Raw genomic sequence first — 13975 nt, 5'->3', positions numbered from 1 at the left:
TTTCTCTAGTATAATTAGTATTATGTTAAGCAAGGAGTCGAGCCAATGTTTTATTCCCTATGATTAGGGCATGGACATTGTATTGGTTATTCCTCCAGATCTGCTACGCTTTATTTTTTTGCCATACAAGTTTATTATTTCTTGGAAGTGGGTTTGACGTAATTATCTTTTTGGAATATATAATTTTACCAAATCATCTTTTATTTGAATATATATTTGTTTATCAATTCAATTTTGAGGGTAGCAAATATCATCCACAGATATTACGCCCCAAGGAACTCGGCTCAAACTCAGAGTCGCAGGTTCAAATCCTCGTCACCGAATATGCTCGCTCTTTTAGCCGTGGACCTTTTATAACGGTTAATTCTACTATTTATTAGTAAAATAGTTTCTTAAGTTAGCTGTGGGTGGTGTTGGATAGTTAGTTGTCTTCCCTCTAGTCTTGCTGATAAATTAAAGATGGCTAACTCCGAATAGCCTTCGTGTAGCAAATTCAAAAACAAGAAATTAAACCAGACAGCCCATAATACAGCTTTGTGCTTATTACAAAGAACAAACCATTTAATTTGATCTCTTGGTATCACTACCGGTTTAGTTTGACATTTTTAGCCGATCTGATATTTACGTCAGTAACGTTTTTCTGCTTTCAACAGATAATCCTTTTTGTTCGTCTGTCTGAATATCAACTTGGTCACAAGACACAACTGAACTTGGAACATAAATTGTTACTGAGATTGTCGAAAGATCTGGGCTAGAACATTGTTGCAAAACTGTTATTGTGCGAATACTACTTCACAATTACGCTATTTCTAATATAAATCATTGCATGATCGTTATCCTGTTATTGGATAAAAACAAAATCGTACTTCACGGCTGAGCGACAACGTAAGACAGCGAATGATTTTACGTCACTTGTGAGCCCGGCATAGCTCGGTGGGTTAAGGCGTTCGACTCGCAATCTGAAGGTCGCACCAAACATGCTCGCCCTTTCAGCCGTGTGGGCGTTATAATGTTACGGTCAATCCCACTATTCGTTGGTAAAAGAGTAGCCCAAGAGTTGGCGGTAGGTGGTGACGACTAGCTGCCTTCCCTTTAATTTTACGCTGCTAAATTATGGAGGGCTAGCGCAGATAGCCTTCGTGTAGCTTTGCGCGAAATTCAAAACAAACAAACGTCACTTGTACTGTTGCCGCTAACAAACCATACTATTCGACAAGATACTTGTTAAATTCATGGAATATGCATGTTGCAATTTTTGTTTTCAACTGTTGAGGCTGTTTCTGAAGTTATTGTTCAAGTCCTTCATACAATATCACAAGATAGTGGAAAATCAAAAGCTAAAGTCGATATTGTGTGGGGAATATAATTATGTAATGTCAGGATATATAAAAGTGGGCATTAAGTTGAGTGAAAAGAAACTATTACGTATTAAAGCAACACTTAGTTTACATAAATAAATTGGACCTTACACGTTAAACTTTTGTATATCGCCACGCTGTCTTCCACTGGATAGTGTATGGTTGGTATTTCGCAATGACTATAGCCAGTAATATGGTTTAAACTAATCTTGTACTTGCTTTCCTGTTACTTGTATTCTCGTATTCCTGGTATGATCTAAAAATGAAGAATTTCTACAATTGACCATAACTTTTTACTGACTTTATCAGTTACATCTTTTTTACTATCCCAGACTATAATTAAATCACTGAAATATTTAAAAGATTTATTTATATATCTACATACGTATCTATAAATAAGTCATTGGCGTTTCATACGTGAAAATATGTTTCAAAGGTATTTGTTTATCTTTATCAAATTTGCTGTACGGTGTCACTCTGTTGTGAATAATTCTATGGTTAGAAATGTGTTCTCTATCGACATACAATCTTTCGAAATGAAAACTCGTTTTCTTATCTTCGTTTCTCGGTAACTCTGGTCATATTTTAATGTATTCTATTTGGCAGATTCAATTACTTGTTTTATTACGAGGAAAAAAAACATTGATATTTCTGGTGTAATTTATTGGCTTAATTTATTGAATCTGTGTCGAACTATTTCTTCTCCAACGTGTATTTCCGTTTCAGATTTTTTTGCAATTTTATCAGTTCGACCTTGTATACAAGAAAATTATCTCATTTGTGCTCCATTTGTTAGCTTTTATCATGACTGGTTTTCTAATTAGATTACAGTAACTTTCATTGCAAAATTTTAATAATCACTCTTTAACATGCAGATATCTATAGGTTATCTTTTCTTTGTTTCAGCTGAAAGTGTTTATGGTTTACTACTAGTTTATAAATTAAACCATTTATTTCTTGTTTATCCGTAGTTACACGAGTTCACGCAGTCTACCCCGTTGACAGTTGCTTAGAACAAATTAGTTGTTGAACTGCTAATTGTGTTAAAAACAAGAAATAGAATCGGTAACTACAATAGAATGTGCTGAAGACAGTAAACAAAAGGAATTAGTAAGGTATCAAGACAGTAAACAAAAGGAATTAGTAAGGTATCAAGACAGTAAACAAAAGGAATGAGTAAGGTATATCATTTGTTAGAAACAGGAAATTGAAACACTTTTTAATTGCTGATTGTATTAATTAGTATTTACTTTAAAGATAGTGAATAGAATTAATTGGTAAATAAAAATAATTTGTATTGGTGAAAGAATTAGTAAGCAAAATAGTATTGGTTAGATAAAATGTAATTAGTGTTAAAGATCTGTATAAAGAATTAGTAGTTGCAATTAGATTTCCTAAGCAGTAAATATTTGTTTTGTAAACTTCGCAAAGCTACACAAAGGCTATCTGCTCTAGCCGTCCCTAATTTAGCAGTGAAAGACTAGAGAGAAAGCAGCTAGTCATCACCACACACCGCCAACTGTTGGGCTACTCTTTTACCAACGAATAGTCAAATTGACCAGAACCTAGTAACGCCCCCACGACTGAAAGGGCGAACATGTTTGTAACGGGGATTCGAACTCGCGACCCTCGGATTACGAGTCGAGTGCTATAACCATCTGGCTAGGTCGGGTGTTAAGCAGTAAATAAAACGAATTTAAATAAACGTAGTTAAATGTGTTACAATAAATATATAACGAATTGTATCATTTGTACAGTAAAGGGAATAATTATGAGGCAAAGTCTGTTATTTCAGAGACAGTAAATGGAACGAATTAGTAGCTAAGTAGCAGATTTGTTAGAGTAAACAAAACGAATTCGTAGTTAAAATAGCATATCGGTTAGAGACGGTAAATAGAACGAATTAGCAGGTAAACTAGCGTCCGAGACGGTAAGTAAAATGAATTAATATTTAAACTATTTACCTTCGAAACAGTAGCATAGAACTACAGCAGCATTTACGATGAAAACAGTGTTGTAGGATTGATTCCTCGCATAACTGTTTTTGTACTAAATTATAAGTATTAGATAAAAATATCTAGTATGCTGTTAAATTATAATGTATGAAAATAAAGGTTGGTGGAGAGTGACGTGCTCTTACAACTCATCTCGCTAGCCCTGCGGGAAGTGTTCGCTGATCCATGTCCAATATAATCGAACTGCAATAAAAGTGGTTTACCAGAGAAAAATTGTATCGTGGAAGATGTAGTCGGTTGCTTGTAAAGAACAGATTGGTATTTGATTCATATTAAGCAAAAAATATTTAAAAAACAGCATCCAGACTTTTGTTACTAAGCTGACTCTTCTCTGACCTTGTAACTGATACATATTTCCGAAGGCTCTTCTGTTGCATCATGCACATTGCCCTCTTGAAATTCACGGAAACCTTGAAAACTATGTTTTAATCGTATATCAGTCATTGGCCTTCCAGAAGATATCTGGTACAGCATGTGCGAGTTGAAATATCGACGAAGCACGTAATCAATATTGTTATATTAAACCGGTTCCTTACCGACAATGTATGAAGTAACGTATTCAACATACCGACATCTATATTGCTACTCTTAACCAAAAGCGGAATTGCCTATCACAGCTGTAATACTTTCACCAGTGCATAAATCAGTGCTTCCGGTAAATGTAAAATTATATATGGCAGGCTTAGTCACCCTTCATAAAGATAGACAAAAATTAATGTTATACTGTGTATGATTGAGAACATAAATCAAATTTTAAGTTCAAAACATTTAATAACTTGATGATAATTTACATTGCTGAATAGAAATAATTACTGTGTCAAACATTTCACGGCACATCTGAGGTCCTTCCGCGCCCACAGTTTGGGTAGCACTGGTGTAAGAAAATGTTCCAACTTGAATATCACACCTTGCGATTCGTAGCAAGGCACACTTGAGAAATAACGCACTAAACTCGTGTTTTTATAACATTGTATAATTGAACCACTAGTTTCTTGTTTGAATCCACAGGTAGGTCTTCATATTCTACCTACATTTCTACTTTATTAGATGTTCATGAGCCCTAGTTTCTGCACTGTTCGCTGTTCATGTGGTCAGGTATTCACCCTGGCCACAGTTTTCAGTTAGACATCCTTATCTAGTTTCCACATTTTTAGATGGGCTTAGACAACGTTTCAAGTTGTATGCTCAATCTGCCATTAAATCTCTGTTTAACTTTGTGAACTTTTTCATGGGTTTTCCGGCCTTAGAATAATGTTTTACTATTCAGTGCTAGCAATTAGTTTCATTACGTAAACAGCAAAAAGTCTGCGAGTTTATAATGCTAAAAATCGAATTTCCGTACCCGCAATGGGCAGAGTAGTGATAGTTCATTGTCTAGCTTTTTGCTTACAAAGTTTGTATTTCCAAAAGTTTATCATTTCTCATGTCATTGTTTTCTTGCCTCACCTCTGCATGTCTTAATCACCAAAACTGTTCTTATCAAGAAAAGTTCATCGTCCTTAAGCTACAATGGAGTGACAAGTTACAAGCCACTTGCTTGAATGGAATTTTTTTATCATATTACTGAAAGAAAATATTCCAACGCATTGTCAGGGTTTTCGTAATTCACTTCTATTTTATTAACAGGAACAAGGTGTTTCGGTAAATAGGATCGAATCTTTTCAATAAATATCAAGTATCATCCACCATCCCATCTTTGGCGCGCAGTGTTTGTATGAAAGGGATACTTTGGCAGTCCTCACACCTTGTAATAAAACACTTCTAGAAAACGTTTTGCATTAGAACACGAAATAAGTTTATAAAATAATATCAAACTTTTTAAATTCCCCAACGTGACTAAATAAATTTCTCGGTATAAAACAACTTTATAATTGCATTGAATATAAATAAAAAAAGCGTGTAAGCTTTCCTATCATAACGAATTATTTTAATCATCCTAGATCTAATGCCGCAGAGCATCTGTTCGCTAGGGTAGACCTCGGATGTTTATTAAATTAAGTCGTTGTGTGCCCATACTCTTTGTTGCTTAAACGGACATCAAGTTTTAACTTCCAACTATAAAGCTACAAATTTTATCAGTTGTGACGTCATGTACCCTTCAGAACGCTCGAGACTTGTTTTGGTTTTTGGAATTTCGCACAAAGCTACTCGAGGGCTATCTGTGCTAGCCGTCCCTAATTTAGCCTAGTAAGACTAGAGGGAAGGCAGCTACTCATCACCACCCACCGCCAACTCTTGGGCTACTCTTTTACCAACGAATAGTGGGATTGACCGTCACATTATAACGCCCCCACGGCTGGAAGGGCGAGCATGTTTAGCGCGACCGGGAAGGGCCCGCTCGAGACTTCCAAGATTGAGCATTATTTCAGTTCTTGCTGAAGGTAAATCTAAATTAATTAATTTTAAGATATTAAAATAACAGATTGGTCATTCTATGTTGTTAGGTTACTTTACAGAATTGGTTATTGTGGATTGTCAGATCATAAAACTGCAAATTTATTCATTTTGGGTTGTTAAGGTATATTAATGCAACGTTGATCGTTTCATATTGTCAGCCTATATAAACTTAAAATATATTCGGGGTTGTCAGGTTAAGAGAACGAATGATTGGACATTGAGCTATTAGAATATGAGAACGTGACTGCATAATTTGAGTTAAAGGATTTTAGAAAATAGGATTGACTTCAGATTGAGGTTATGAGAAAGCGTGATTATCATGTAATTAGAGCAAATGACTTTCGTAAGAAATACATTTGTGTTAAATAAAGGAAAACAAATTTTCAAACATTACAACGGTTCTTTATTCTTAATTTTTTTAAATTACAATGCCGTGTAATTTTTCACTTATTTCAGCAATGTTCTTTTTGATATTTTTCACTATTTATTTTTCTCTTTAAAAGTTTAACTGTTAACAAGAAATTCAGAATGAAAGTGTTTTATAATTATGCCACCCATACTATTATATTCAGTGCTGACCTTTCGCTTAAAATATGAAACGTTAATCACAAAATTTCAGTCGACTTGAATAAGCATGGTTTTAAGTACTAGCCACTGAGTAATTTAAGACAAAACTAAATATTTGAAATGATTGTTTTCTACTTTCAACATTAGTTGAACCTCAAACATTTTCCTTTGTTCTACATCTCTTAACGCAGGAATCGACTCAGCCTAGGTGCAAACCAAGCTTTCTACCTCGTCATCAACAATAAAAGCATGGCGAGTATGTCCAGAACACTATCGGAAATCTACATAGAAAATAAAGACGAAGACGGTTTCCTCTACGTCACATATGCCTCACAAGAAATGTTCGGCTGTGATGACTGCCATCTCATCTTGTAACAAAACGTTGCTCGAAGAATAGGCTTATAAATAGGTATGAAAATCGCTTGGGAAGGAGTTTGAGGTGTTTATGGCTGTAGTAATTATTTTTGTTTCATTTAATATATTTTGTTAATGGAATATAAATGATGTGTTTTGTCGGTTGATATGTGTTTACTACACTAAAGGAATTACTGATGTTTTCTTTTCTTTTTAATCGTTGCAGACAAAGCATCAGTTGTAGAATGAGTTAAGCTCTTAAAATTTGAAAGTGGCCTTTCGTATCCTTAAGCTTTGTTGCAATTGAAACATTTATATCTAGAAATATTAGGTGATTTTACCCAAGAGTTCGAAACGAGGAAAATTGATTTAGTCGGACTGTTTCAAGTATGTGGCATTTTGGGATATATGGGACTTATTGGAACTGTTGTTGGGGCTATGCTGTAACCTAAAACACCCCGGCTGTCTATTTAGAAATACACTGCAGAAAACAATAAATAATCAGAATTGATAATTGTTACGTATTACAATTTGAAATAGTCTGAAACTGAGAGAACTTCTAAATCAAGATTATAATTTACATAAATCTCGATGTGTATCTAATTTGATACTTGCCAAGAAGATTGATAGTTTTTTTCTTAATACAAATATATTTTAATATACAAACAATAACACAATTTACAATAACGGTTATTGTAAATAATAATCTATGTGCAAAAGTTTTATTTAATCCAATACATGAGACTATTTTTGTTCCATTTCAGATTAAATGAAAATCTAATTTCAGAATAGATAATGGACTAACAGATTCCCGATTTTCATGAAAGTGATGTGTTGTGTATATTTTGTTGCTGTGATTTTTTACTTTTCGTAATCAAGATGTTATAAATTCGTATTATATTTACTTGTTTTCCTTTAAGATTATAAATTACACTTTGGGCGGAACGTTCTCGGATACCGTAACGCACAGTCTAATGAAGTGTACTTTTGTATCTCGACAGCTTGTATGGGTATTAAAACTTTTATTAAAATATAGTAGAGAACAACGGTTCGACCTTCTTAATCATCTCCAGGTTAACAAAGTTAAGTTTGAATACCCATACCAGCCATCTTAAGACAGATTTTTACTTGAAGTGGGTTTCCCGTCATCAAGAAATGTACCTTTATTGGTCAAGGGAAATGAAATCTTAGTTCTGTGGTAAGTGCCTAGACTTAACATGCTTTCGAGTGCGGTTATTTTCAGCTACATAACATCGAGATAATATACCAGTTACAATGAGTGCAAGTGACTTAGAGAGCCTACACACGAGAATCTCGATATACTAGTGCAGTGAGTGTGACCTGAAGTGTTTATACAGCGGAGATTTCGAGATACCAGCTATAATGAGTTGTATCTAAAGAATCTGTATAACAGGGCCTGCAGATACCAGTTACAATGGATGTGACTTGGAGTGCCCCTACAACATGGTCTAGACAATGCTGTGCGATGAGGAATGATAACTTGTGTGAGATAAAAGAACGTAATCGTCAAGATCAAGGACAAAAGTCGCGTGCATTTAGAAAGGTTTCTTCGTTATTAATTCAACATTAAATGAAAAACAACCAAAATACATTAATTTCTACTAGCGAATTTTACAACTTTCGATTTTTATTTCTTGCCCCTAGTGGCACAGCTGAGTACGTCTGCGAACTCACCGTTAAAAACTGGGTTTCTTTACCTGTGGTTGTAGTAATTTGTAGTAAAATTGCATTGTCTTGTGAAAATTTTGGAAATTAATTGCATAGTAAGTTATTCTTTTTTTTATTTTGTTTATTTTACCGCATGAAATGTACCTTTTTATAACTTCGTGATCAAAATACTTTTTTCAAAAAAGGAAAATTCTATTAACGTCGATATTAAGGTTATGAATAATTTCATGTAATAAAATTCATTGACTTTTTTTCATTCAAATGTATTATGCATCAGGACTTTTACTATTCTATTTCTTCTTTTACCATGATTACTGTTACAGTTGACAGAAGTAGACTAGCTCTCGAAACACTAAATTGATGCATAATTAGTTAACATTATTCTGTTAAAGTTTATTGTAACTTAAACCAAACAAAATAAGTCAATGAAAACTCGCAACATCTTACTATATTATCACTGTAGAAGTTCATCGACAACTTATTAGCAAACCATCTTTAACTGAATTATTTCTGTACATATTCATCTAAAACCCATTAATGAATCATTTTGACTGAACTAATACTGTAAAGGTTCACTAGCGAGTTGTTGCTTTAAGTAATCGTAGATGAAATTTGTAGCGTAATTATGTAACTTTTCCGAGTCGACGAACAGAAAAGATTACTGATTATTGTGTAATTGTAGTAGGATATGCTACCGTTTTGGAGCTAACGAATTGCAGGAATCATTAACTGAGGTTCCTGAGCTTATGTTATCAGCATAGTCGGGCGATTACGTATAGGATAAGTAACTTCATCATATAATCTGAATTATTCCAACTGTTCCCCCAGTGGTCTTAACAGTAAGTCTGTTAACACTAAAAATCTGGTTTCGATACCCATGGTAATATAGCACATAAATCATACTGAGGTAACGAGTTAATAAAATTGTCCTCTATTTCGTTAAATCAGATTTTGTCTGACATGAAATATTTGCATTTTTAGGTTTACAATACACTATTTGTATTGATTGTCATAATTCGCGGCATTTGAAATTGGATTATGTAATAGCTTGCTTATAAAGTATCGGACGATTTACAAGTAAAACTCCATATATACTGATCGTGTTGGTTAAATTTGAGCTAAAGTATGTTCTCATAAAATTTAAGTTTCCATATGCATATATTTAAAGTGTGACGTTACAAGGGCGTATCTAAAGTATTTGGCTCCAGGGACGGAACCTTCCTTTAACATCTCTCCCCTGTAAATTTTAAGCTCTAAACACAGATATTTCTGCAAGTAGATTTTTAAAGAGTACAATACTGTAATATGCAAATTGAAAATAAGGAAAATGCAGGGCATTAAAAATTGAGTGAATAGGTAATACCGCATTTTATTTTGTATACAAAAAAAACAGTAAATCTAATATCAACGCTCAGCCTATTCTTCAAAGACAAATAGAAAGAATTCAATCTCTGCTTTCGAGCCTTAATTTCTGAAAGTTGGTCAATGACCTCATCAAAAATCACCTTTGCATATTCATGTTAAGCTGAATGTAAAGCCAGATTTGTTAGACTTATCTGACTCATGGTCGAGCGACTCTTTGAAAAAAGAAAAACTTCTTTCACATGACGCAGTAAACAGTCAAAGAATCTCAAACGTAGTGACAAGCTTAGCAGAGATTCATGAAAATTCCATTTCACAATAAACTCCAGAAACTGCAATGTTGTCCATTCCTTTGCTTCTTCAATGCTGATTATGGCAGCTTCCAAATTCCTCCGAAGTCATCCAATTGTTACACTCTTCATCAGAGAATTCATTGAAATTCTAAGTGAAATTTGAAATATAGTTCCAAAGTTATTCTGTTGCAACAAACCAAAGTGTTTGGCTGAATAACAGCGAAAATTGTCAATTTAGTTTTAAAGCAATGGATCAATCTTCAATTTTTGAAAGCGATCAAGACATTCAAACATAGATCTTTTTACTTCTTGCAATGTGTGAGACCACCATCCTTTGCCATCTATACTCTCCATATAAATGTTCATTTCCTCACACTTTGTAGTTGCATAATGAATGGCCCTCTCCACAATTTCATTGCGCTGATCTTTAATAAACAGTTTTAGAGCTTGGAGCTTCACAGTGTACTTTTCAAAGTTGATTCCAAATATTTGCAAATACTTTTGTGAGATTAAGTTCTTCCAGGACTTTACACTAGAGCGAAAGGTAGCTCATAAAAGAGAAAGTGAACAAGACTTAATGTCAGTTACAGCCAACTGACTGTGCTAAACAAACGTTTGTTTTGCAATGCAACTTTTACAAAATATTCAATTTTTCTTTAGTAAATTTGTATTACCAATAAAAAAAAAAAATAGTAGAAATTAAGCTGTTTGCAATAGTTTGAACATTTAATTTTTTTCTTACTTTGGCGAATTTTTCGTTTGATTTGAAACCTTGTATTGGTATTTCAACTCTCCCGATGGCACCCCCTCCTGGCTGCCACCTGGGGTAAACAGCCTCTCTCGCATCCCCTTTAGTAAGCCACTATGGAATTAACTTTTTGTCATTACTCCCAGTTCTTCAAAATATTTATCTCAACGTAACTGCTCAAAAATATTTTTGAAACTTCCTTCTTTAGTGTTTGTTTCAGTCCAAGAGTCGTTTTTGTTTGTGAATCCAAGTATAACTTTATTACGAAATTATTCGGACTCTTCTCAATTTTTGAATATCTTTCAGAAACAAGTAAACTGTGTTTGCCACGCTTTTAAAGACTTGCCAATTTATTTTGAGCCAATTGTTCGGGATTTATGTTAAATTCTCCTGTTTGTAAAACAACGATTTGGACTTTATGCTAATTCCCATGTCAGGATGAAAAACAAGAAAAAAGCAAAAGAACGCCATAAAAGAAACCCATAAGTTGTCATTCAAGGTTTTTATGTTTAAATACAATGTAGCAGAAATTTTCTGATGGTTGGGTCTTTTTTATTTCCCCTGGCTTCAGAGTAATGCACCGAGTAACTATTTAACCCTACCACTCATGGCACGTGTCATGTGTTAAGCAATGAAAAACTTGATTACTAATTATAATCAAAAATTATACCAAGTGAAATTAAATTATAGTATAGGACACATAAACGTTAAACTTAGTTTAAACATGTATTTTTTGAAAACTAGGTTTCCTGGTCAATGAAATCTTTTCTGAAATCTGAAGGATGTTAAAACCACGAACGTAAGCGATTGAAAAAAACTGGACTGGCTGAAAGTCAACCTTGGGTGACTGTAGTAATGTACTTCATACTATGAATACCAACACTAAAATCTTACAAAATATATTTCAAAAAGTAGCTGTATTGTTGTAATTGACAATGCGCATTTGTGATTATTTTTTCTAATTTAATTCTGAAGTGTTTGTTTCATAATTGTCTCTTTCCATTTATTTCATACGCTAGTTTGTTTAGTTATGTAATGGAAGCTACGCTTAAAAATTAAAATATCGCAAAATTAATAAATTTATTTACATCAAAGTTTGGGAAATATACACAGGATATAAGGATGTTTATGTATTAACGAATAATTCAATTATTGAAAAATGTTTGTAGTAAGTGTTTGTTATAGATAAACGATTATAATAAGTATTCACAAGATCTTTTGTTTAATGTTAATTTTACTCGTATTACGCGAGTCACTAAAATGCTGTCTGAAGTAAAGAAGTTTTAACACGACGTTTCAAAGGTTGACAATATCTAGAAAAGCATTTTTTGATATAAACTTTACCCGCTTTTTCCCTTTTATATTTAACAGAATATCCACAAGGACAAACCGAGTTGGAAATCGATAATAATTCTGTTGTATTCAGTGATGCCATATTCGTAACTCGATCTAATTTTTGAGTAAGTTGTTTTTGAGAATGTCGCTTGTAGTGATTGATAGTCATGTGTTTGATCGCTGTGGTATTTCCTCAATAATTAAAGTACCAATATTCAGTCTTGTTTGTATTGTTGTGATTGGTTTGTTTTTCTTCTCTTGACAACAACATTTTTATCAGCTTATTTTCTTTGTATCGAGAGGCCAATCTTCACCTTCAGTTTTAGACCTTGTAGTTTTCAAAACATTCTAATCACTTCTTATCTCCGGCTGGTAAAAACCTGGAGTTTGTAATGTTCTTTATTACGTTGTACCGAAGAAATCGTTCTAATCTTTAGTCAAACAGGAGTTAATGTAACTTCTCAATTTTGGTAGAGAAGCAATTTAAAACTAGGATAAAAAGTAGTCGAATTAACATTAATTTTAGGAAAAAACAACCGTCCACAACGATCTTATTATAAAAAATAGTTCTCCCAAATTTTTCTCAAAGACTGCTACAACAGTATTTACCTATATTGGTGTATGTACCCAGCTATTCCCCTTCGCAGAACGCACATTATTTAAATATCGCAAACGTATAACCCCAATTTTTAAAAGGGCGTTCCGTGATTTCATTCTGCGTTACTATTTTTTACCTATTTTCGCTGAGAATAGTTTTCTTTTAATCTCTAGAAAAATTGTAGACGATTTACTTTGTATCATACAACATCTGTTTTTTAAGACAAGGAGGATTAGTTAGAAAACATAAGTGTAAGATATCGTATTTTTTATATTTACCGAATATTAGTTTAGACTATGCACACAACTTTTTTTTAGAATAAGTCTGTACCACCACTTACGATGCTTCGTTGCCGTCTATCAGATTTCATTTTGTTCACTGAATGAAATCTTTTCCTTCCTATATCGAACAATTGAAAACCGATGTTTGTCATAACTTTTTTAAATGAGGATAAGGTAACCTCTCAAAATTACTGAACACGTGCATAACTTACAACAATTTTACTAATTGACATTTTTTTGCTGTCGGTTACTTAGGTTGACAATATTGTGTTAAGATTGTTTTCTTTACACTACCGCTGAAGGAAAATGTGCGTAGGTTGGGGCAGGGGGAATTTCGGAGACCCTTCCAATCTTGTCCTACAGACATTCTTACAGCGACAGTTCAGACCCTCTTCTGATATACTGATGGCAAGAAAAAATATTAACAAACTTAATGTGAAAACAAGTAATTAAAAAACAAAACGCTCATGCGAGTTGCTTATTAATCTCCAGCCATAAAATTAATTTTACAATCTCTCTTTCAAGGATAAGTCATTAGTTTTGGAGAAATTGTTACCTCATTGCCATTTATAGTGACCGCCCTCCAAGCTTGGAAATGTGACTCTAAAGTATCTTTGCGACGTTACGAGATGTAGTTTAAGAAAAGTTTTTTCAATATAACGCTACCAATCGACGAGATCGCATTCAGGGGATTACATAAAGATGTCGCAACTTCCGCTATTGTTAGAACTAATCTTTCAACAATATTTGACCATGATGATGCAAGGTTTAAGGGGGTGAGCAAATTGTTATACTCTTGCATAAATCGGTAGAAGTATTCATGTAAGCCTAGGCAGGTACCGAACTTAGCCAATTTACAGCGAAGAGTAAGCCTTGTTGAGCCTTTGTCGGATTAATTATATATCACGTAAAGAAAAAAAAATTCAAGTTTGTAACAAATTTCGAAAGAACTGAAGAAATCCAATCGGCTAGCTTGTG

The 13975-nt window shown here is 33.6% G+C and overlaps 1 protein-coding gene across 3 annotated transcripts in view; it reads left to right on the top strand.

Moving 5' to 3' along the window:
- Nucleotides 1-12346, top strand: part of LOC143244609 (microtubule-associated protein 1 light chain 3 gamma-like) — a 46900-nt gene extending 34554 nt beyond the window's left edge. For all 3 annotated transcript variants that reach the window (XM_076489598.1, XM_076489599.1, XM_076489600.1), the window contains exons 4-5: nucleotides 6529-6746; nucleotides 11528-12346. In XM_076489598.1, the coding sequence (XP_076345713.1) occupies nucleotides 6529-6712 (184 nt within the window). In that variant the 3' untranslated portion in view covers nucleotides 6713-6746; nucleotides 11528-12346. The remainder of the gene's footprint in view (nucleotides 1-6528; nucleotides 6747-11527) is intronic.
- Nucleotides 12347-13975: the final 1629 nt, after the last annotated feature.

The sequence above is a fragment of the Tachypleus tridentatus genome, chromosome 2 (genome assembly GCF_004210375.1).
Source record: "Tachypleus tridentatus isolate NWPU-2018 chromosome 2, ASM421037v1, whole genome shotgun sequence".
NCBI lineage: Eukaryota > Metazoa > Arthropoda > Merostomata > Xiphosura > Limulidae > Tachypleus > Tachypleus tridentatus.
Note: the sequence above shows the minus strand (reverse complement) of the source record. Positions and strands in the feature narration are given on the sequence as shown.